Consider the following 26,844-nt stretch of genomic DNA (forward strand, 5'->3'; position numbering starts at 1 on the left):
AAAGTGTTGACTTTATATCAAGCATAGATAGATAGTTGTGGATGCGAAGCATTTCTGTAAAAGTATCATATGTACGTTCAAAGAATTTGAAAATTGAGGATCGCATCTCCAATGGGGGTAAGTTGTTAAAAAGAAAAAAGAGAAAAAGAAAAAGTTTAGTAGTCCCAGTATATAGGCATATATAATAAACTATAAATGTATTCCAAGCTAAGTTAAATACGCTTTCCATTAAGAAAGTATGCTTTGCGTATTTTCATAGCTGGGTATACAAGATGATAAACCTCCCAAATAGAATACATTCTTTTCTTGAGGGGTTTAGCTCTATCTAACATTGTCACATCAATGAATGTTTTTGCGTTGGTTGTTCTGGATAATTCAGCTTCTTCTGATGATGAACTAGGTGGTGAAGTGTTCTCGTTCGAAGTGTAGGTTGAGGTTGGGGGTGAGGTAGATATGTAGCCAAGGGCGTCCACTTGTGCTACCTCGTTTCCATTCTCGTCCAAGGTGATTGAGTGATTTTCCAGGTCATAGTAGAGTTGGTTGAGGTCATTTGTAGAGAGGGATAGTGTGCTGCTGGAGCTGATGTCACTATCGGTCTCCACTCTACTATCTTCTGTGGTATTCAGGGCTGTATTTAACAAGAAATTCCTGATGGTGATGGACAGGTTCTCTGAGAATCCATTGTACTCTGGTGTGGTGATAATGTTGTTGTTCTCGTCTATAGTGTCAAGGTGTTGACAGGAACACAACCGCAATCCGTCCAAGGTAGGGTGGTGGTAGGGCTCCAATACTCCATGCTCATCTAGGTTATCTCCAGGCTGGTCCATGGTAGATCCTAAAAAGAGTTAGTGCGCGTGCTCCAACCGGTTCCTTGGGGTATCCTGGCTATGGTAATCTAAACAAAAGAAGTTTTAATAATCTTTTATTAATCCTTTTATCCCTGGGATATTCTAGAAATTCTTTTCGTTACAGATAGACCTATAATGGATTGGTTAGTTATCTCTATTTCCGTTAAATATAACTGTTTCCTGAATTTAAACAATATTTTATATAAAAATGTATAAGTACAATTAGTATTTACATATCGTATTAATTTCTTTGGTTACATTACTCGTATGTATGTAAAAATATAAGATTTTACTAACAATAGTTGGTAACCCTTGTTTGTATATTTTGTATATGTACATATGGTTTATACCATTGTTGGCATTAGCTGTATTTATGTTATTGTTAACATGAATAAATTTTAATCATTTTAAAGACTAATATCTTACATTACGTCGCTGTCAAGTGTACTTTTTAGACTTAATATCTACAAAATATATCGTTCGACGTCCGTAATTAAATTTTACATAACAATAAGTTGTCAACCCTTTGTTTATGTTTGGGCGGTCAAAAGTGATAGGGGTTGGATTTGAACGAGGTTATAAAAAGCTGGCGGCCCAGTAATTATGCTCATTTTATTAATAATTGTCTTTGCGAGCGGAGCTTGCGTTCGAGTGTTTAATTTTACCGCTAAATTCCAAGAGAATTTATATAAAAGTGATAAAATATAGTAACCCGTTTGTTTTATATGAATGTTTTTATGTTATAGATTGTTGATATGCCCATTATTGCATTCGTTAGCCTCTATTTAAGACTCAAGAAGCTTATTTTCTTCGTCGATAAGGTCTTTATCACTATATTTTTGATCGAAAGTGGGTTAGAAGCAATATGGGTATATCTTCAATCTATGACAATTTTGTTGTATATAATATTTGTAGTTTTGATAGGACATATCTGAGTCATCAGGTAAATTGACGTACCTTGTTTTGTTTACGTTTTCCGTCTGCAAAAGTTAAATTCGTTCATCGTAAGCAAAACTTATATTGACACAGATATGTTCCATCATTCTATTCGTTTTAACTTTTGATTACAGCATCCCCTTTTATAATCAAAATTTATTGAGTCCTGATTCAAATCTTCTAAAACAATTTTACTATAGGTTTTAAAATAAGATTTTCTTTTTACTTAATTCAATTATAATGACGCTAATTGATAGGTTATTTACGTTACGAGTAACTCAACCATATTTATTTTAAAATGGTCGCTTACAAAAATTATATTTAGCTAGCTTTATCGAAAGTGCTTTTAAAACGTCATTGAAAATATTCAGATTTAGCTAGTACATAAGTTTTTAATTGCTTGATACATCATAATGAATATGTTTTTGATAGCTCAGCGATAGCTATTTTTAAGCGTTGAATCATGTAAAATTAATTACATATTCTTTAACTTAATTGAATCTAATAAAACAAAGTTTTAATGTTTGAATAGCTTAACGATAGCTATTTTTAAGCGTTGAATCATGTAAGATTAATTACATATTCTTTAACTTAAAGAATTTTACTTTTAGATGATAAATCAAAGTTTTAATGGTTAGGAGGCTCAACCATAGTTGCTTAGAATACAAAAAAAAAATATTCGTGTGTACAGTCTTTTTCATAAAATTAACTTTACTATATTGCCTTTCAGAATCACTAGTCCTCTATTTTAAATTTACATTCGCTCATAATGTATATACCTGACAGCCTGGACGCGCATCAGAATATTAAGGAAAGATTCGAGGAATCAATGAGAGCGGCTGCGGCCACTCTTGCCAATTCCTCGTTTCTTGAAAACTCCTTAGACGACTCGAGTTCAGTGTACAGTGACACGTCTGGGATGCCAAGCCTTGCTGATGTCGATGACTATGGGAGTACAAGTACTTTTGATTCTGTAGAGTCCGAAAGGGATCAAGGGGAGATGTTTGGCAACGAGCATCTCTCACTGATGCTTAGTAGAACGATACAAATCATCTGGTCTCTCCTCAATTCGGTGATGCAGAACTCCTGCGGTGACATTGGTGACGATGTTGCCGGAGGTGATTCTGGGTCTGCCGAGTCGAGGAGAGACCAGAAGACGAGTCTGGACACATTCAACATGGATGGCTTAATTAACATGTTGTTGGGTTTAGGCTTGTTTTCATGTGCTCTCATAGTGGTCTTCTTCGGTGCTGTAGGGCTTGAGACTCTAACACGTTTAGACAACACCTCAGACAGGTCGCTGGCTCGCTGGATAAGAGATGTATGTACGCGCCTCCGAAACATAGGCGTCAGGACCATTGAGCTTCTTCACTGCGGTAACAGGACCAACAGGACTAGATCTGGGGTTACGTCGCCAACTGTGGAGCCGTCGGGTACCATGTATGAAGCCGCATCCTCTGTGATGGATGATATTCTGTCAGATACACAGGTGAGTTTTCTTCTGTTGTATATTTCTTTTCTGTTTTGTATATTTTTTTTTTCTAGCCACCCGTTTTGTCTAATAAAGCATCATGTTGTTGCAGGGTTGTTCTGTCCTATTCTCACTTCCTCAACGTTGACTTTCGGCTCTTCCATATATATCGCTCACCGTTTGTCGTCGTTTTATGTCGCCAGAGAAATCCGCTCGGTTACCGCAATTAAATTGAGATACCAGTTAACATTTACTAAAATCTTAAGTAGCAACCTAATATTATTTCCCTCTGGGAAGGTTAAGAGTTTGCTCGTGCCGCACGTTTCTCATTGGGGGTTTAAATGTTAGATCAAGACTTAATGTTTTCTTTTTGTTTTAGGCTCCCTCTGCTAGTCCATCGACTCCAGCCGAAGTGAGATCCAGAGTTGGGCTGTTTGCCGTACACCGTCTGTCTGCCACTGAGGATCGAGTTACTGGAAGTAATGTGCCTGCGGGATTGGACACCTCGTCGGGAAGTCCTGGCTTCCGTCCGTTGATCTTTGATCAAACAGAGCGTTTACATGTAAGTATCCATGCTTTAGTTTTTCTATTAATTTTCAGAAAGAGGCTGTACATTTGTACACGTATCTAGAGGTATTTGCAACTAAAATTCTTTTATTGGTAGAATATTAATCTTAAAATGTATGGTCGCATAAGCATTTTTGAACCGATCTAAGATTTTAATTCTAGTATAAAGTGGGTTGAATTGCTACCTAATCATATAGCTTTACAGGATTTTAGGCATTCTCATTTCCTGATTTTCCTAGATTCTTTGTTGGCGTTGCGATTAAACTAATAAGATCTATTATATTTTAGGCGACCAACTCAATCCCCCTGACGCAGTTCTACACCAATATGGGGAGGTGTAATCGGGTCAGTTCTGAGAGGACAGCTGAGGGATCCAGCGACAGCTCTTCCTTGAGCTCTATTATGTGCCTTAGTCGCATTGAGTCTCCATCTGCAGCTGATTTGTCTGTGGTAAGTTTGATAAGCTCTTATAATATTTCTTCGTTGCAAAAATTACGTAGCTTAGACTAGGCTGTTTAGCTCAGATAGCTATGCTTTTAGACAATAACTTTAACTATGGTGTAATTCCTTCCTAATAGTTAATATCAAGATTCTGGATAAAGTATTAGTGATGTATAAAAATTGACTCACAAATATATATGGATAAGCGTTGATACATTTTCTTGTGAACATTTATTAAAATGATTGTCTAATAATGTCCCTTTTCTTAATTTTAGGATGCGGCCAGTTTAGTCCCACTGGTTGACGATATCGAGGACGCCGATCTCCCGCCCATTAGATTTAATGCGGTGAGTGATGAGATCGAGTATCCCACTCCACTGCGAGTCCTCAGTTTAGAACGTCTGCGCCGCTCCATGCGTACTCCAACTCCTGCCATCTTGGAAGAGATAACATCAGCGGAGAGTAGCTTCAATTCAGCTACGCGTTCCTCAGATAATAATAGAACAGAGGATTCTGGCGTTGAGGGAGTCCCTCGACGTCGGGGTCCCACGTTCCCTAAACGTACGCCGTAAAGTGGCGCTGTTAGCTTGGTTGAACTATGACATACAAATTTTAAGACAATGACCAGTTTTAGACAATATGTGACTAAATTTACAGATTTTCTAATTTTTTGTTTATGTAACTAGTCAAAATAGTAATCACTATGAAGTAAAGACTTTTGTTATTAGACATTATGACTTTTTATACTGTACAAAGCCAAACATTAATTTACACTTCTGCCATTATGTTATGTATATACATGTTTAGTCTGTAAGGATATTTAGTATGTAAGGAAATGATTATAAGGTTGTATTTTCTTTATGCCCATAATTTAAAACTTCATTCAATTCTTAATTACTTTCTTCGTAAGCGAACTAATCCTTTTCTTTTCTCAATAGTATATTAACAACTGTAATTACAGCCTTATGTCGCAGTTTATTCATTCTTGTTAGCTTGTAAGGGTCATGTATATATAGATATTTAATCGAACTCGCACCTCAGTACCTTTTCTCTAAATTTCATTTATATCCATCCCTGTGCATTATTCGTGAATTTTAATTGTGCTGTGATATAGAGAGGACTTGTAGATAGCATATATATATTTTTTTTGTAACCAATATCTAAGTAGACCGAAAGACTGACGTTAGATAAAGTTATTTACATACGCTTATTCAAGTATTTTTAAGAAAGCTCATGTAAAGACTGTTTGTGATTCAAGTAATTAAAGTAATATCATTGATTGGATGATCTCATTAAGGAAGCTTTATTTAATTAGTAAGGCTTAGAATAAATAGCGTTTCCCTTTTAAATTTCAATACAATAGTCATAAAGTTTAAAGTCTCAAGGTAAAATGTTCTTATGTCCCTTTAGATTTAAAACTAAGTCTTATTTCCAACAAGTAGAGTTAAATTGTTGGCTCCCGTTGGCTTGTTATTAGGCTATGTGCTTTTTATATGTACAAATTCAACATTTAGCGTTCAATTAATCGTATTAGCAATCTCGAAGTTTTATTATGTGCCAATATACAGCTTATGTCCAAATTATATTAACTAAGATGTTAAATTGTCAGAAAACTTCTTACTATCATAATGTTTTTCAAATACTGTAAAAATAAAAGTTTATGTTCTGTTTTCAAAATTGATTTAATTTTAAGTTTTCACCAAAGAAAAGTATTTGTCAAAAAAAAATTTTATACCTTTTCTAAAGATTATTTACTTTTGTTAAAATAAATATAGCGATTTTAAGTAGCATATACACTGTTATTTACTGATTTAGTATTTGTTGTGTACAACTCCCGTTTACGTAGCTACTCTATAAGTATTATTGTCTGTTCCTTAATTTAGTTTGATACGTAATTAAAGTGTTTGATACGTAATTAAAGTTTAATTTTATACAAGGTGCTTAGTCTAGCTTACATTCACTTGGTTTATGATAACTTTTATAAATAACAAAATTCTTTGCTATGTTCTTTTTGATATCTCAACTATGATTTATGCGATTAATTTCCTATCGTTTTCAATAATTACATAGAGATATATGAGAATATAAGTATTTTACATCAATACACATATGTACAAGAGGTTTTATCATATGCAAAACTTTTATATCGTTAGGATACGTCCGTACGTCATTGTTTAGAAGTCAGATTATAAGAATCAGTTTTAATCTAGTTTACTCTTCGTGGATAGTGGGGAGAGTACAATGTCCAGAAATGAGGAGGACTGTGTCTCTCAGATTCTCTATTTGGCGTGCTACTGCCCGTAATTCGTCTGTTATAGTCTGTCGGCTTCTATACTCTTGCTGTCTATACCGTATAACCAAACGGTTGTATGCGTCTCTATAAGTGTTTCTAAGTATACGACAATGCAAGTATCGTACAATACGACTAGGTTGGCTGATTCCACAACTAATTTTAAACGATAACATTTCTTTAATCATCGTAAGCAAGTTATAACAATATTCTACTAGGTTCGCGAAGGTCTCATGTAGAATTCGTTGTGATCTAGGCATAGGCTTTCGGAATCTAGTTTGCATTTTATAACTTTTGTAAAATATTCTGTTAAGACTTACGTGTTATGTGATAACTGTAGTAATTCACAAGGTTGGTGATTTCCTCACTTGTGGATATGTTATAGTAAACTAACTCAATTTCAGGATAAAATTTAAGTTATCGTTATTGTTCACTACTACTAAAATTCTGAGTGGGCATTTCCTGTCCGAAGTTATAATTAAAGTTTTTGACATATTTTTTTTGTATGTAGAGTGGTTATAGTTTCTAATAACTAATCAACTCATCACAATTCAAGGCGTATATATATAGGTTGCCTAATAGTACTGCTATGTTTGTATACCTTATACAATTTGTATTAAATGTTTTTAAATAGTTTTTGTGTATATGTCAGGGTGCGTATTTAACATTCGTAATATTCGTATATTTGTACAATCTGTATTAATCGTTTGACTCTGTTTGCCTATACAGAATCAAAACTTTCTATATGCAATTTTTTTTTAAGTGTTTTTGAAAGGATCGACTTTTTAATCGACGTATATTGCATATAGTTGGTCTCCCCTGCTGAAGAGAAAAGATGTATATTTTACTACTGGATATATAACCTTGAGTGGGAAAATTTACATGAATATGATAACTTAGTTATCAGATTAGAATAACATATTATCATATTGTTCACAAGTTTACAGGGTAAATGGAAATGTAAATTATGGTTGTGAACTTGTGCCATTCCGAAATCTGACATGTCTATCATTTATTTTCCTAAGTCGTCGACCTCCGGTAATAAATACGGAATCGAGTGTCATGTCCTCATCGGCACTTGAGTCCTCTATGTCCGAATCAGAGTCTAATGGTTTCTTATTTTGTGACGCTTGTTTTCGTGTTTCTAAGGGTGAGTGTGCGCGTATTCCTGGTTGTGGATCCTTTGAATTAACCGGGAATATAAGCGGAAGTGTGTCATTTTTAACTAATGTGGCTATCTCTTGATTTGTGAGTTTATTATAAGGCTTTGTAATAATTTCCCTTATTTCCTCTGGGAGGGTGTCAAAATGTTCGTCCATAGGCTTGAACTTTTTGATTTCGTTGAAAGAGTATTTAAATATTTCAGTTCTTTTGTCTGAAATTCTTTCAAGCTTGCAACTGTTAGGGCTTACATCCAAAACTCTATAGGGTGAAATATGATATATAGGAGTAAGGTTGGGGTTAACACCAGGTGTAATAGTGTGATTTCTAACCAAGACAAGATCTCCTATATCAAATTGTTTGTGTATGCGGGTTTTGTTAATATACTTTAGTCTTGCCTCCCTTCCCTTTTCAATAGCTTTTGCTGAAATGTCCAAGTTTTCTTGTATACCGTCCGAGAGGTCTTGCACATAGGCTTCTGTGCGAGCTATTTCAGGGTGATATTCATCCGGTTTTATTGCTCCAAAGAACAATTTAGACAGGGAGCTACGTGTCCCGAATAATAATTCCATGGGTGAGAATCCAGTTTTTGGTATTTTAGTGCAATTATATTGTCGGACTATTAACAGTAGTAGATATACCCATGAGGTCTTTGAGTCTTGCGCCAAAATTTTAATGATCGGCCATTTTATTACTTTGTTGCTAGCTTCCACCAATCCTTTAGAGGGTGAAAAGTACGCAGTAGAATACAAAACTCGGATGCCAATAGAAGCAAAGAATATCAAATTTTGCTTTTCTAAAAATGATTTTGCATTGTCGCACAATATTTGTCTGGGGGAGAAATTAGGATAGAAATAAAACATGAATTTGTTTATAAATTCACGGGATGTGAGTGATTTCATGGGATATGCAAGAATCATTCCTGTTAGTTGGCAGACTATAGTGAGGATATGATTATAACTACGATATGGGGGCAAGGATTGTATGTAGTCAATACTTACACATTCAAAAGGTCTTGAAATTGTACTATAAGTTCCTACTTGTTCTAGTTTGTAGATGAATTTTGAAGTTGACAATTTAAACAAGATCTAGTGTAATTTCTAACATATTTCTTAAGGTTAGGGTGGAAAAAATTTTGCATATTCAAAAGCATTTTAATTTCTCCACTATGTACTAACAAAAGATGAGTATAGCATACTAATACTGGTAATAGTTTGGTTGGGAGATAAACCTTTAAATCTCCTTTTATTTTTGTAAACAGAATCGTGTCTTTAAGTTCGTAGTTCTGTCTTTTATAAGTGTAGGTGTTTGATTTAGAGGTTAGACAACGTGTGTAAATGTTAGAGTATTCCTCTTTTTGGTTTGCAATTATATTTTCTATGCTAATCCTTTCTTTTAGGATTTCTAAAGGTCTTAGTACTTTGCCTATAACTCTATGTTCTGCGGCAAGTGAATTTATGGTGATTTTGGGTTTTTGTTGCTTTGGCTGTGGGGGTTGTTCATCATAACCCAAATAGTCGGGGTTATCCACAATGAACTGTGTCCATTCTTCAATAGTCCAAACTTTATATTGGGGTAAGTTATCTTCAAAACCAGATTTAACAAATTTAGGTAGGGCTACCTTTTTAATGCTTGGTAAAGTAGCCTTATATGCCCTTGTTAAGAAGTCTGCCAAATTGTCTTCTCCTCTCAAGAAAGACATTGTTAGCTTCGGTATTAGAGTTAACAAGGTGGTATTCCACCTCTTCAATTTATTAACGGCTGTTAATGCTTTAGGATTGAAGAGATAATAAGCACATTTTGCGTCTGTTAACAAGGTACATTCACAGCTTGGACCTATTAGAGTTCTAAACGAGTTTGCTGCATAAATAATTCCTAGGATTTCAATGTCTATGATATGTAATCTTGACTCAGCAACGGTAATTTTCTTTGAGGTGTATGCGATAATTTCAAACATAGACGCTAAAGATTTTAAATTAAAGCTATTGGTTGATGAAACCATTGCGGGTCTTACTATGTGTTGCTCTTTGTGTCCATATAGTAAAAATACAAAAGGGGGTTTTGTTTTGTCTGAACAGTGTTGAGTGACAGGTTTGGCACCCTCTATATTTGTGATAACTATCACAGGACGGTACATAGCTACACTAAGAGCTTCAAATATGAGTTGTTGCGGATCTAGATATACATATCCATGCTCTAGTTTGCGAATAAATTCTAAGAATTTATCCCTATCATTATTAAATACAAATTGAATATACTTTTGTCTCAACATCGTAGAACGTATAATTTTTGATGCTCTTTGCAGGATGGTGGTCAAAGGTGTTTGAACTTTATTTAGTTCTAAAAGCAATTGTAAAGATATCCCAAGACTATTGTGTACAGTGTCTTCATGATAGCCCAAAGTTTTACTAGCCAAATATTCAAACTCGGGTGGTCCATCTTCAGACATACGCTTAGCATAATCCTTAATGTTTTCGCCTTCATTCTGCAAAGGTAGGGGTAAAATTGGTAACCTATTATCATAAATAACATGGTGTACAGGATCATCGAAGTTTAGCCCAGGGGGTAGGGTTTTAGCCTGTAATTCTGGTGTCACTATTTGCGCTAAGACTGCTGAATATGAGCCAGTTGAGGTGCCGGCTGCATCTGATAAGATAATCTTAGGTGCCGATAAGTTAACTAATTTGCTAAAAATTGGTCCTGAAGCTAAAGCTTTCTTAATGTCTTCGAATGCTTGTCTTTGTTCTGGAGTTGGGACAAAAGTTTTACCTAATCTAGTAGATGTAAGTGAAGTTAGAATATGTGTAGGAGCCATAATATCAAATCTTAAATGTTTATGCATACTTTGTAGTACTCCCATAAAAGATCTCATTATAGTAATATCAGTAGGCATGGGAATATTTAGAAGTTTTTGTACTCGCCTTTGATCTACACAGCAATAATTATGTGAAATGAAGAACCCAAAGAAATTTACCCTACTTTTAAAAAGTTGTGATTTCTTTAAACTAATCTTTCCTTTATGCGTGTGTATTCTCCCCATAACTTTCTTCAAAATCTTAAAATGTATATTCAATGATTCTGATCTAGTTTTAGCTAGTTCAGTTGAGACAATGAAATCATCATAAATGTGTTGGACTTCTGGGATAGGTGAGTATACCATTTTGGCTAAATCACCGTCCATTACAACATTACCATTATCATCATAAACCAATTCCCAGTGTAATATCTTTTCCATAAAGCGTGATAGACTTTCAGGTGAAGTCTTAATGCCAGTGGGTAAGGATGCGTGTCTAAAAGCTCCTAATGGGGTTGCAAACAATGTTAGGTCTCTGCAAGAAGGTTCTAGCGTTATACTATGAAAAGCGTTAGCCATGTCACTACTACTATGCACAAATTTATCCCTTAGTGACTGAATCAAATTTTCTGCTGTGGGTAGCAGTGCAGGTTCAGACTGCAGACAAGGATTCAATTGTTGAAAATTTACAATTAAACGAGGACAGCTCCCCTGATCCGACTTTGGAATCAGATAAGCTGGGCTTGCATAGTTGTTATAGGAATCCCCATCCAAATTAGCTCTTTCAATGGTGCCGTTCTTTAACAAAAACTCTAAGATAGATTGCATTTGCATTTTCTCTACGGGTGATAAATAATATAATTTCTTATGGTGGGGTAAAGTTTGACCAGGTTTTAGTCTAATTGTATAATTGCCCAGATATTTACTCATGTTACCTCTATCAGTAGAATGTGTAGATATGATATCGGGGTAAGATTTTAGGAATATGTCTTCTATATAATGTCTTACCTCTGGTGGATAGTCTGACAGCACCACAAGATCCTCTGGTTTAACAAACTGGTCCTTTGGCACACTATAGCCAGTAGGTTCTGTTACATAGTCCATGAGGTTATCAGATTCAGCTATATGTTTTAAGCCAAGTTCAATAACGTCATCACTATTCTCAAAGAGTTTATTCTTTTCAGGATCTGGTGTAGTTAGAATTTCATCAATATTAGAACGGTAGTCAGATAAGGCTACTCCTGGTACTGGAGTGTCATTGTTTATAGCTGTAGGATTCGGTATATATCCATCAGCTAAAGGAAAAGATCGTTCTACCAGATTGATGGCGCTGTATTTTGGTAGCTATAAGAGTTGAACTGAGTGGTTTCTGGTGTCTAGTGAGATCTGATTGATGGCTGGAGCCGTAGCTTTTTCTGCGTGTCGCTCCAGGGCTTGTACAATCTCATCTAGCTCAGTTGTCACAGATACATTGTGTAGGAATGATTGCGTAAAATCAAAGTCTGTGGTGATCTCCTTGACTACAAATTGGTTGCTTGGTTCCAAGTATCCGGTGATAACAGTGTTAGTGATTGCATGTTCAGTGACATTTGTTATCATTGCTCTTCCACTAAGTTGTCCTCGGTTGTTGACAGTCAGTTGCGTTTGTCCAGGTTGAATTTTAATTCCTCCATTTCTATCATTGGCAATGTGGTCATCGCTGAGAATGACTTTTGTTCCAGGAGCTAAGTTGAAGAAATGGTTGATGTTCATTTCTATAGTCTGAGTTTCATTAGGGTCAATTTTGTCTATTGTCCCTGTGCAGAGTTGTAACTCATAATCAGAACAGAACAGGCTATCTAGTACTCTCCCAGGATGGAACATAGAGTATAGATATGGTGCTGGCGGGTGGTTGTCCGCAACGAAAGTCAACCCTAATTGGAGATCTCTAATGCCATTCATTCCGATGATCATAGGTGTGACATTCTTGTGTTCCTCAGGTACAATCATAAATGGTACTGGTCTATAGATGCCTGAGAATTGTGTGAGACGAATCATGAGAGTTATTTCTCCAGCTACTGGGATTTTGTGTCCAGAATAGCTGACAAGAACCATGTCACTCTTTTCCAGATGGTTCTTAACCTCATTTTGTTGTACTCCAAATAACATACCAAAATAGCTGGTTGACATGATATTTCTGTCTGCTGCTGAGTCAAACAAAGCTGTCATGTATACATCGTAGTTTCCATTTGACATACAGCCGGAGCAGTTCAGGTACATTTTCCTATTTTCATCCATGATAGCTGCAGAACTATCTACCGCTAAAATCTTGGGGTCATTAGGATCCATTTGAACGGTGATAGCGTTAACCCTACTTGTTCTGCCACGCTCTTTGGATTGTCCATTGGCTTTGGCCTCAACCCATTCTTCATATGCCTGTTTAAACACACCACCAGGTCTTACTTTACCACTATGGTACAGTTCCATCATTGCTGGTCGTCCAGGGCATAGGTGTTGAGCGTGGTATAGGTCTTTGCCATACTTCTTGTAACAGCTTGGGCAGTATCCGGATGTTAGTGCTGTTTGATATTGTCGTCCTTGGTCATCGCACAGTAGTCTGCATCCATCTGATATTTTGTGTGAATTTTGACCACATGCACCGCAGTAGCGCTTATTGGATGTTCCATAGGAGATATGATAATCTTGTTTGGTGTTCTTTTGTGGTTGTCTATCTCTATTATCCCTGTTTTCTCTGTTGTAGGTTTTAGGATAGGCTGGTTTAGCAGTAACTTCTCTAACTGTTGGCCTTTTATAATAGCTCGACGTAGCGGCAACTTTAGCAGGCTGTTTGTCTCTATTCATTCTTGTATCCCTGTCATGTGAGTAGTTGGTGTTGTTTGTCTTTTTATGAAGCGACAAATCTCCATTGTAACTGGCTGATACACCATTCTGCTGTAGGTCCAGATCTAGGTCTTCAGTTCTAGGATACATGGAAGCGGTCAACTCATGATATGTAGGGGATCTTCCAAGATCATGTGTGAGATTGTGATGGTTCTCAGATGCTATATTGCGGCTATTTGTTGGTAAGCTACGTTTGAGTGCCTCCACTGCAGTTATGTTGAATACATTCTGTCTTTCCTTCTTGTCTGTATAATGAACAGCGGCTCTGCTGGCAAGATTCTGAATTGTACTGACAAGCTTAGGGAATGACATGGCTTTGGTTCCCTTAAAGGCTATCAGCTTAGCTTGAGCTTCCTGTGGGCTGATGAGTATATCATACTGTAGCAGTAAGCTATTGTAGACACTTTCAATAGATAGTCCAAGATTGAAACTCTGCTGGATAGTAGTATATGCTTCGCCAGTTGTGGTTCTAAGCATAAAGGTTTCAAATTCTGATCTTGAGAGGTTACATAACTCCTGAGCAGTGTTCATCTCTGATAGGTAATCAGTAATGTAGGGTGGTTTGCCGTCTCCTTTGAAGCAATGCTTGAGAGGGAAGGTTCCATTGGCTAACTTAAGCTTTTGATCGTTGCTTAGGGTGCTCTTGCTTGCATAGCTGCTTGGTGGTTTAATTCCAGTTTGGTTGGTGAAGTTACTGAAGTGTCGTTGAGTGCGTTTGTCATTCTCCTCCTGTACAATACGCTGGGCTTCTAACTCAACTTCACGTCTTTGTTCCTCTTTGTATTCCCTCATACTCTGTGTGTAGTTGGTACAGAAGTTCCTCATCATTTCTGAGTCCACACGTAGGTTGGGGTTACAAAGTCTTATTGTATCCAGGAATTGTGGGAACAGGAAATTTCCCAGAGGATCTGATAGTGTTGCTCTAACATATCGATCTCTGATCAGTGCATCTGGTGAGTCCTCGCGCATGGGTATGGATCTTACTGATTCCGTGTCTGGTTCTGGCGTCTTGGTTCTCTCACCATTCTGTTCTGGTTCCTCCTGGTTGGGCATTGGTTCCTCTCTTCGTGTATCATCTCCTGCAGAAGCTGCATCAGCTGACGGAGTTCTTCTTCCAGGCGTCGTCGAGCGTCCTCGACGTGGAGTGTTCGCCTTTTCAGCGTTGTCATCTTTCTTACTTTTATTAAATAATGGCATTACAGCTAGCTTAAAGCTTTTAAACTTTCTATGAGTTCTTTAAAAAAGCTTATGAGATGTTGTACTATTTTAGGATTTAAATAGCAGAGGTACAAGAAGAAACTGACTAATGCGCCTAACGTTAAAACAATCAAGAATTGTTTACAATAACAAATTTTTCTTTTAAAATTGTTAAATATAGATGAGTATGTATTGTCTACTCCACCTACAGTTGTTTCTACGTCGTGAATGCTTGCGTGTGAGCTTTGAATCTTACTCTGGAGTGTGCGCTAATGCACTCTTATCCTTAATTAAGCTCAACTGTAGAAACACTTCTACTTAGATTTATTCTATATTTGCCTATAAAGCTAATGTGGGTTGGTTAGCTGTACAAATTAGCTATAAAGTTAAATAGAATGTTAAGGTTTGCAGCGAAGTTAATTTGGGTATGCTAATATACTATCACAAATTAACTGTTATTTGCTTAGGCGTCGACTTTTCCTAGCAAATGTTATTGTTGAGAAAAACAGCAATTTATAATCCTTGTTGAATTCTTACTCCACTCTAAGGATATGTAGCTTACAATCTGCTTATTCCTGTAAGGCTTTATGAATATAACTTACTAAGGTTCACTCCCAAAGGATCGTCTATATTCTAATAGTATTGTAACGGTTTTGCCTGAATATCAAAGATCTCGCACCCAATACTTATAGTTGTATTAGGGTATGCCTACCAATCCTACTAAGTATTATTCGCGAATTATTATGGGGCTTCACTTGTGATTTCAATCCTTATAACTATACTATTGAGACTCAATTTAGATTGTCATATATATATATGAATATAATCAGTTTGTTTTCAAGGTTATTATAGACCGGATGTGCTCCACTTAATTAGTGAGAACACAATATTCTATGTGTCTTACTGAAGTGTGATATCCTACGCAAGGTGATCAATCTATACGCTGGAAGTTGTCAATCAAACTCTTTAAAGTAGACTACAAGGTTGGTGTTATTGCTTGGTCAAATATTATTGAAAATCAAATTAGCTGAATTAGTGCACTTTTTTTTCTAAAAAGGTAACAATTTTAGATTATAAAGATTATGAACTATATGTACACACTTTATTTTACTTGGTTATAGACTTTATGCTAATAATCCTAAGTAAAATTAAATTTTCTCAATGGTATAAAAGAAAATGTTCTTTCTTTGTTTTAATCCGGATTTTATAAAGACAGTAGAGTACTTCCAATATTACTTGCTACTTCTTTTAGAGACGTCCCAAGACTCCCAAGATAGGCTGCTGCAACCTTTTGCTGCGTTTGGTTACTAGAACTTTGTCTCTTATAAGTGTGCTTTTAAATTACATATAGGGCTTAGGTTGTTGACTATACTTTTAAATCACTAATATTCACTATCACTAATGATTGATGGTTTATAACTCTTCTCAAGTTGTCTGTTGAATTCTGGCGGCACATGAAATAGAAATTTTAGCATTAGCAAAGCAAGTAAAAATTTAGTTTTCATGTCCTACTTATTGTTGAGTGAACTGTTTATTGTGTTTATGTTTATGTTTGTAAGGAACATACAAACAAAAGAAAATTTTCTAAGTTAAGATTGAATTAAAAATTTTCTAAGTCAAAATAAAATAGAATCACTCTAAGTCCAAAGTTGGAAAATTTTGACTAAGTCCGAAAAGTTTCTAATGAAATTATTCTAAGTACAAAATCAATAAATTTTGGCTTAGGAAAAAAAATTCTGAAAATATCTTAAGTACAAAATTAACAAATTTTGACTAAGTCAAAAAAAATTTCTTATTGAAATTATCCTAAGTACAAAGTTAGTGAGTTTTGACTGAGTCAAAAAAAAATTCTTTTCAATGAAATTATACTAAGTACAAAATTAGTGAATTTTGACTAAGTCCAAAACTTTTCAATGAAATTATGCTAAGTACAAAATTAGTGAATTTATCTTGAGACAAAAGAAATAGAATTACTCTAAGTCCAGACGTGGAATATTTTGTCCGAGAAGAAATTTCCTAACAGTTCATTCACAAAGCTACTTTAGAGATTGCCTATAAGTCAAAAGAAATAGAATCACTCTAAGTCCACTGTTGGAGTATTTTGACTAAACGCAAATCTTGCTAAGTTAAGGATTTTAAAATTATAAAGTATTAGAGTGTTAGAATTATCCTTCACCAAAAGAAATAGAATCTCTCTAAGTCCATAATTGGAATATTTTGGCTAAGACAGAAATACTCTAAGACAAAATTTTCTTTTAAGTGTGGAAAATGAAATTTGTTAATCTAGTTGGAAAAATCGTAATTATTACAAGTCCGAATTTTGGTAAATTTCCAACCAAGTTCACAATTTCATAAAAATTACTATAAGTCCAGAAATTCGAGATTCTCTCTGTAACAAAAGAAATAGAAACGGTGCTAAGTCCAAAAGTGGAATATTTTGCTCAGAGTCTCAGGAAGTCTCTGGAGTTATTTCTGATTGCATACAGCAATTTGTCTACACTTATATCATTCCAACCGATCGATGTTGAGAATATCTTTGAGACTTTGAAATATTTTGTTTAACTCAAAATTTTGGAGGCAATAGTTATTTTGATACATCCGCATATAAATCAGAATTGCATTAAGAATATAAGTCCTGGGCATGTATAAGTAAGTGCAAATCTCAGAAAATCGGTTCTAACGGCACCAAAGTATTAGTACAGTTTAACTTGAGTATAAATGCTACAAGTTTGTAATAATCTTTTGGCCCTTTACTACGACTCAAGAGTACTAACTGCTTTCGGCATATTGTTTCAGAAACATGGCTCCAAAGACAATATGTATCCCAACTAACAGCGTTTCCCGTGTTCTATAGGATTTGCTCCTAAGTTTTCATTTAATAAGACAGTTCAAAATGGTCCTTTACAAATAGTATTTTGATAGCTTATAAATGAAAAGTTACTCCATGCTTGATTCTTAATAAGTTCTGGTTTAAGTATCAAAGATTCAAGTATTTCAACACTTAGAGAATTTCCGAATAAGTAAAAATCATACTAAGTCCGAAGATTTATATATATACTCCGCCACCTAGCACAACTCCTAAATTTCAAAATTCTGACTAAGTCCAAAAATCAAAATTTTGCACATAGCTCAATCATAGATTGTTCCAACCCAAGTGTTTTACTAAAGAGAGGCGGACATGGAGGTGCCGGTGTGCTGGTATTCTCTAGGGCCTCTAGAGTGTCAACCAGTGCGAGTGTCCTTATAGGGCGGCGACCAATGGCCACAAATATGCTAGCATTCTCTAGGGCCTCTAGAGTGTCAGCTAGTGCAACTGCTCGTACACGAGGCTCTCAATTGCATTTGTGTCGTGCCTTTCAGTCCCTATCTCTTCAAACGCCTCATAGTCCTAACCTTGCTCTCAAATAGTTTCACAGGTTTTGGTAAATCCGATTTTGCCATAACTACAATTATTCGATTTTGGTAAAAATACCTGCCTTAGGCGGTTCGGGTACGGTAAGGAAAAAAGAAAAAAAATTTATGAAGTAAAATTTTTCCAAGATACAACCGGTAAGTTGCACCATTGTGTGTGCGAATGGGGCGTTTGTCCATATTTAGGTATGGAGACCGCTCTTCTATGAGTACTACTAAAACCTAATTGTAATGCAATACACATAGACATTCTCATCGTCGGTTCGTTTGTTTAGAATGCTTAACCCTCTATTCCCACAAGTATAATACGAATTTGGTTGAGCTGGTGGAAGCTCAACAAAAGACCCACGCGAAGTATTATGTTGCTTTAACCTAAGAATAAATGGTTGGTTTTGATATTCGATCAGAATTATATAAGTATATTAAGTATTAAGGAAGGAAAATGTTTTTATAAAGTGTATTTATATTACAAGTGCATAAGTTAAGTATGAAAATATTTACAGGATAAGTGTTAAAATTATAAGTAGAGTAGGACAGAAATGTGCCCTAAGTCCCAAGCAGTGAATTGTGCTAAGTGTTAGAGTTCTAACATAAGGCCTGAGCTCAATTCATGCTAAGTACTAAGGGGCCTAAATTTAAACTACAATGCATGCCAAACAACTAAGTCATTACCTTTTAAAGCCAGAAAGAGAAGTTGATGGTAGGAGAGTTAATAAATAACTGAATAAATTCAAGAGGTACATGCTATAACATTAGCTCTGGACCAGGATTTTAGTGTTTGTCTGTGCAATTAAATATCTGTGTGTTAATATGTGACGTAAATCAGGCATGGTTGTAGGCATACATATTTGAACTGGTTGTTTATATGATTACATTAACTATAAACATAATATCTTTAATAAACATATACTATTAGCAAATCACATACAGATTACCATGAATAGGCTAGCGTTACCCATATATGGTGTCATATAGGTAAAGATAGGCCTATGAATGCATAAATTGATACAAATAATGCCTTGGGCCTAGCTAAAGTAATTGTGTCTTGCCCCTGAGTGCTACTAGATAATTGCAGGGCACGTGTCAATCAAAGGTTCATAATATGATCTATAAAGTGTTGACTTTATATCAAGGATAGATAGATAGTTGTGGATGCGAAGCATTTCTGTAAAAGTATCATATGTACGTTCAAAGAATTTGAAAATTGAGGATCGCATCTCCAACTCTAGCCCATGCTTCTCTCTAGATAGATAGATAGATAGATACATAGATAGATAGATAGATAGATAGTTAGATAGATAGATAGATAGATAGATAGATAGATAGATAGATAGATAGATAGATAGATAGATAGATAGATAGATAGATAGATAGATGGATAGATAGATAGATAGATAGATAGATAGATAGATAGATAGATAGATAGATAGATAGATAGATAGATAGAAAGATAGATAGATACACCCCATCTCATGTCCACAACCTGGTACTCTAGGCCATGCTTCTCTCTAGATAGAGAGATAGATAGATAGATACATACATAGATAGATAGAAAGATAGATAGATACACCCCATCTCATGTCCACAACCTGGTACTCTAGGCCATGCTTCTCTCTAGATAGATAGATACATAGAAAGATAGGATAAGTAATAGATAATAGATAGATGGTAATATAATAGTGCAAACAATGGTATATATAAATATATTTTAGAGTTTGACGTATCAAATTATAATTAAGAGAAAAAGTACTTTTATTACAAATATCATATTTAGAGTCAAAGCTGTTCTAAAAATTTTACGTATGTACGTCAGTCATGCGAAAGTCAATTTTTAGCGCAGCCTCTTTACAACTATATAGTTTTATTGCGTCCGTCTATCCATGGAAATTACTTAGATAAGTGGTGTCTAAGTGGTGGAGAGATAAATAGTTTTTTTAACCCTCTCCAAAAGAAAGCTTGGACGTCCTCGGTTAAAAGTATGTTAAAAAAATGTGATTGTTACCCAAACACATTGTGTATTTGCTTTTACTGTGTAACAATATGCTGTTCTATTTTTCTTTAAAAATATGGAAAATGGTGTTTTTTATTATTGCTATGCTACTTATGGATATATTCGTTCTGTTATTATAACTTTGAAACACAAGAAAAACTATTTAGGGGAATATATTCTCTGTTGCAGTAATAATAATGGATATAGAATACGTGGATATTGTGACAGGGGATATTTTATGTTGCTAATACAGTCCTCAATTATTGGTCAATACGTTCCTCCATGGTGAGGCACAGGGGATGGGGTAATGTCAAATTGGGGGTATTGCCAGCTGGGAAAACATTTGTATCAAGGTATGCGAGAATCTCACACAATATCCACGTTTTATATATCCATTGAAATATTATATACACTAAATAGTCATTAAAATTAGATTAATGATATTTATATTTCCAATTAAAAGTTATGTATAGTGTCAGGGATTTAAAAGGATAAGACAATGGTCGTTAAATTTATGTACATCCCCAATGATAATACAAAAAATAAGCCTTCTTTAGACTACAATTAGTGGTTATGACACTCAACTTAAAGAACCAACCAATCACAATTCACATAAAGTCCCCAAAGTCACCGAATAAGAAAATTTTATTATAAAACTTTGGGACTAGTGTAATAAACAGCCCAATGTCCTCTCCCTCCCTGGGTTAGTATACAGTACACTTTTTCAAACTATTCTCTATAATTATGTCCGTATGTAAAAATATTTTTTTATTTTTTTTATTTCAGTCAACATATGTATATTGTTTATTTAGTTTTATTTTGTTTATTTTAATACATAAGAAATATCAAATATGTTGCCTAGTGGCAGGACCTAATGCAAACACAATGGGGAAATTTTTTAGCATAAAGTGGATTATTAAGCAATAACATTATGATCATGCGGTAAAATAATGTATCTGGTGCTTTTGTATTTAGGTTAAGTTAGTTAAACAACATATCAAAAGAGTCCCGTTGTTTAGTATCCCGTTGGGGTAAGGCTCCGCAGGGTTATAGCCCTAGAAGCTATTACTTAATATTTAAAAAAAGCATTAAGGTTTTTTTGTGTTGATTTTGGTGAATATTATTATCTTTTTAACAAAAAATAATAATCTTTTCATTACTCGGCTACTTTTTAACATAACTATTCTTGTTAGTTTATAAGTTTATTCATTATAAGGGAATTATATGTATTATGTACTTTTATTGTCAATTATATTAGCAAATTTTAAAAACAAATATTTTTGTAATATGAAGAATTGGAATTAAGTTACTGCCCAGTTCACAAACTACTTGAAGAGGTCGACCTTTTTATTCTGTAGGTCAACTTAAACAAGTACAACTAAAACATGCCTTTATAAAATTGGTCAACCTAAAACTTCTTTAGGTCGACTTAAAATTTCCAAAGGTTGACCTATGTCTTTTGTGAACTAGGCTGTGAACACCTTTATAATTAGAGGTTTTGAGAAAGTGTGATATAGTAAAGTTGTTCAATATGGCTATATTTCCCTCATATACCTCTTATTTTTTTAATATTATATCTTAATGTTTCATTTTAAATGAATACAGTTACTTATATCTTATAAAAAATAGCCTAAAACCCTACGAAGCACAACAGTTTAGTAGTTGAACATCAGACAGACGAACAACCTTCTTTAACTTTTACCTGCAATATTCTTTAATTTTAGGGTACACATATTCCATAAGCGTGTTTCTCTCCATCAACATTGTCGGTCCAGTGGTTACCGAGATCTTAAGCTTCAGACAAACAAAAACTTGAGTGTCTAAACGTTTCAACAACTAATTACAATCAACAGAAGGGGTAATTTTGTGCGTCATCAATGGGGATGAACATCAATTTGTCTGTCATTGTTTCGTTCCCTTTGGATCCTTGAATAGTTCCTGATATTTACATTTGCAAAATATGTTCAATAGAGCTGTACTTTCCCTACTTAAATATCTATGTTTTAAAACCAACACATGCCAAGAATTTGTATATACCCTGATAAGCACCGAGATCTTAAAATACAGACAGACAAACGGACAGACTTCCTTCACCTTACCTGCAATACTCTTTAATTTTCGGGTACACATATTCCATAAGTGTGTTTCTCTCCATCAACATGTCTATAGAGGTGGTTACCGAGATCTTAAACATCAGACAAAAAAACTTGGATGTCTAAACCACTAATTCTAATCAACAGAAGGGGTAATTTTGTGCGTCATCATTAGAGATGTACATCAATTTATCGGTCATTGCTTTTTTCACTTTAGATCCTTAAATGGTTCCTAATATTTTTATTCAGACAAACAGACTTGTTTTCCCTGCAATATTCTTTAATTTTTAGGTATACATACTCAATAAGTGTGTTTCTCTCTATCAACATGTCTATAGAGGTGGTTACCGAGATCTTAAACATCAGACAGACAAACGGACAGACTTCCCCTCACCTGCAATATTCCTTAATTTTTGGGTACACATACTCCATAAGTGTGTTTCTCTCCATCAACATGTCTGTAAAGGTCGAGCTCGTGAAGATTCTCACAACCTAGATAGATAGACAGATAGACAGATAGATAGATAGATAGATAGATATGTAGATAGCAAGTATTTCTCTCCATCAACATGTCTGTAAAGGTGGAACTGGTGAAGATTCTCTCAACCTAGATAGATAGATAGATAGATAGATAGATAGATAGATAGATAGATAGATAGATAGATAGATAGATAGATAGATAGATAGATAGATAGATAGATAGATAGATAGATAGATAGATAGATAGATAGATAGATAGATAGATAGATAGATAGATAGATAGATAGATAGATAGATAGATAGATAGATAGATAGATAGATAGATAGATAGATAGATAGATAGATAGATAGATAGATAGATAGATAGATAGATAGATAGATAGATAGATAGATAGATAGAAAGATAGAAAGATAGATAGATAGATAGATAGATAGATAGATAGATACCTTGGAGCTTAATGTTGAAGGCCATCCAGGTTTCCAGCAAAGATTCTGTAGACTGTTGATAGATAGATGGATAGATTGACAGACAGATAGATAGAGAGATAGATAGATAGATACCTTGGAGCTCAAAGGTGGAAGGCCATCCAGGTTTCCAGCAAAGATCCTGTCGACTGTTGCTTCGTCACGAGGCATTATCAAGTTTTTTCAGTTCCTATATCAGTAATCTTGATAAGATCTTGAACATGTCATCTGTGACGTCATAAAAATACGTCTAAAAAAGAGGGATGAGAGGAGAAGTGGGAAGGAGACACCTACAAACGATATGCATTTAGATATATTTTTTTGACATCACATATGATACTTTACAGTGCTAGAAACTTTGTCTCTAGTATCAAAGCTGATAAACAGCTGATTTTTTTGTTAATATTCATGTACTGATGAGCATCAAGATTATGATAATCTTAGTCCGTCGGCTTGTCGGTCATGTTTCTCTCAAGGTTTTGTTAACTTTATGATGTATACGAATTATCTTTTAATACAATTAAACTAAACTTTTCCGTTAAACCCTCTATGATTTATATTTGCTTCGCGTTTTTGTATATTGTCATCCTTTTCTTTTTTAGAACACAAATAACGACTATGATTTTAGTATTTTTCTGTCCGTGGAAAAGTGTCTTTATTACTATAAGATAATTAAATAATTTTAAATGAACAAAAAATTACCTGTTTTTATTTAAAAATTCAAAACTGATTTAAAACATATTTTTCAATAGTGAGCATTTCTTTCTGAAATAAAAAAAAGTGAATTAATAGCAATGCTTTTCCTGTATGGCTTCGAAACCGATTAATATCCTCTGGATTAGAACCGGTTATAAGCCATACAAATATCCGCGCTGAAAGCTGTCTATAATACGGTGCGATAAATAACTATTAACATTTAATGACGGACGAAAGAAAGTCTTATATGAAATTGCTATGTCATAAAAAATGTTGTTTTTAAAAAAATAAAAGTGTTCTTTTAATAGTTTAATTTCAAGTTTTTGTTATTTTTAAAATGGTTCAAAAACTGTACACAATAGGCCAATACCAATATCCGCGCTGAAAGCTGTCTATAATACGGTGCGATAAATAACTATAAATATTTGATATCGGACGAATGAAAGTCTTATATGAAATTGCTATGTCATTAAAAATGTTGTTTTTTTAAAAATAAAAGTGTACTTTTAATAGTTTAATTTCAAGTTTTTGTTATTTTCAAAATGGTTCAAAAACTGTACACAATAGGCCAAGGTTCTGTAGACGCGTTTTTTAATATTGCTGAACAAAATTATATTTTGGGTGCAGAAAAGGTCACTTTTTCTTCATCTGTTTGTTAATTTTAAAATCTAGCCGCAGCTAGGCGACTCTAAATCATATAAATCCTATTATAAAAGTAAGGTTTTTTTAAAGATTTCTTTAACGCCTTTTCATTTTAGGAAACCTTCGGTAATATCCAGGGGTGTTTTTTTTACAGAATTAAGCTTTTTAATGGTTTTGTGCTATTTTTCTACTCTTCCCTACCCTTCAAATACAGAGCTTCTACATGCTAGGGTTGCAACCACTAGTATATTAACAAAGCTACTTCGTTCCCGAGCCCAAAGTTAAATTGGTCATTACTTTGTGCGGGTTTAACATAAGCAGGTTTTTTCTAGGGAAGGATTGTTAGCCCCACCCAAACCCCCTGGACTGGGGGAAGTGACCAGAATTCAGTCTGGCATCTACCCTGGGACCTTTCCAACACAGTAGGACTCTTTTGGTGTAGCTCACAGGGTCATTGATGCACGGTGCAGGATGGACGGCGTGCACGTACCTGGTCCCATCCCATATTAACAAAGCAGTAACAGTAAAAAAATAACAAGTCGTTGATTTTCAAAACTTAAACCTAAAGGCTATAAAACTCAAATCTTTTTACTTAATCCTTATAATAGTAATAGGATGCCTATTTGTTTCTTAGTTTGTTTGTACTGAAAGATCTCGCTAACGGCTAAACCAAGGTTAATATATTTTAGAGGAGGGTATTACCCCCCTTCCCCAAAAAAATATTTTTCTTATTCTTTTCAAAACTTATCTGAAAATTAGGGGGGAGATCGCCTCTCCCTCCTTCATCTTATTTGCCCCTAGAGACTTTATGGGGTGTAGCCGCAGGTTTAACATAAAATGGGGGTTCAATAAACAAAATGTAGATTATCTGGACAAAAATAATCTTCTTATTTTATTTTTGTTGTTTTGGTTTATGAGACTGTTTTAACTAGAGATGTTTTTAATTTCAAAAAGAACTGTCAATTTAATGTTTTTGAATGATATGAAAAAGGAAATGGGACTTAAATCAAAATAGGTAAATCAATCCATTAATTATTAAAGTTAATAAACAACAGTAAATTGCAATACAACAGAAAAATAATAGATTTTCAACCTGACTGAAACAGACTGGTTGAACCATATTTAATGTAAGATTAGCCAAGGAGGGAGGGGCCATTGGGCTGTTTATTACACTAGTCCACAAAGTTTCATAATCGTTGGCTTAACAACATTAGGGTCTTTTGTTGAACTTTGATTGGTTGGTTCAGTTGAGTGTGCTAACGTTTCAACCACTAATTGTTCTCGGGGTATTTTTTGAAATGTAGATCAATTAAACGGCTATTGTCTTATCTCTTTAGATCACTGAAGAAAGGGCTCTAAAAAGTTATTAAGTGTAAAATGTTCTAACGAATTTTAAACTTTTTCTGTTCAGATTTTAGAAAAAAATATATATGACAACACTCCTTTTATAAAGATGATTGTGCACATTTTAGCGGGATCATTTGAGAATTAAAAATAATACAAAAAGCTCTTTTATGTTTTTAATATATCACAAAACGCTATTTTAAATTGGCAATGTTGATCATACAAAGAAACTTGGTATGGTAAGGTCAAGCCTTTTACAAATATTCGGTTGAAAACATCAAAGATAGATCTCTATCTTAACTGTTATTGTCAGGGAGATAGGGGAAATTTTGTTGTTCATGAAACTAGTCCCCAAACTTTTATAATAACGTTGGGTCATGAAAATGAAAGTTGGTTTTGTCATATTCTATTTTCAAAGTAGCTTTTCTCCTATTTCTAAACCCTGCGGGGTCCATTGCCTTACCCTGCGGGGCAATCACCTAACCTAACCTAAAATAACCTTTGAAAAGCTACTGTAAAACCTTCAACAAAACCCTCAACTTCGTTTCTTTTACATGACCTATAACTTTTTCTTATTTGTTTGACAACTTTGAGGACTTTTATTGAATTGTGATTGGTTGGTTCTAGACTTTAAGTATCTAAACTTTTTAACCGGTTTGGCCGGATATCCGGCCATTTTCAATATCCGGCCTGATACCGGATATTAAAACTATCCGGTTACAGGATATCCGGCTGATTTTTGACGCCGGATATCCGGAAATTTGCCGGATATCGAACGTTGGCCAGATATCCGTCCGGATAGCCGGCATTAGAAATCAGCCGGATATCCGGTATCCGGCCCAACCCTATTTTATTTATCATCATTGGGGTTTTACATCAAGTTTCCGTCTATTGTCTTATCCCTTAAGATCCCTGACTGAAAGGGAATATATTCTTAAAATAAATTATAATGATTCATCTCAATTTCCCAAAATTTTTATTAGGTTTCAATAATAACATGGTTTCTAACATACAGGGAGGGAGGGGACATTGGGCTATTTATTACACTAGTCCCCAAATTTTCTAATTTTTATTAGGTTTCAATAATAACATTGTTTCTTACATACAGGGAGGGAGGGGACAATGGGCTGTTTATTAC

The 26,844-nt window shown here is 34.7% G+C and overlaps 1 protein-coding gene across 1 annotated transcript in view; it reads right to left on the reverse strand.

Moving 5' to 3' along the window:
• Window positions 1-23,216, reverse strand: part of LOC145335349 (NACHT and WD repeat domain-containing protein 2) — a 106,737-nt gene extending 83,521 nt beyond the window's left edge. The window contains exons 1-2 of the mRNA XM_080181084.1: window positions 23,121-23,216; window positions 22,474-22,571 (exon numbers count right to left, since the gene is read on the reverse strand). Of these exons, the coding sequence (XP_080037210.1) occupies window positions 22,474-22,571; window positions 23,121-23,195 (173 nt within the window). The 5' untranslated portion in view covers window positions 23,196-23,216. The remainder of the gene's footprint in view (window positions 1-22,473; window positions 22,572-23,120) is intronic.
• Between the last annotated feature and the right edge of the window lie 3,628 nt (window positions 23,217-26,844).

This window comes from Acartia tonsa, chromosome 13 (genome assembly GCF_053477335.1).
Source record: "Acartia tonsa isolate MP-2025a chromosome 13, ASM5347733v1, whole genome shotgun sequence".
NCBI lineage: Eukaryota > Metazoa > Arthropoda > Copepoda > Calanoida > Acartiidae > Acartia > Acartia tonsa.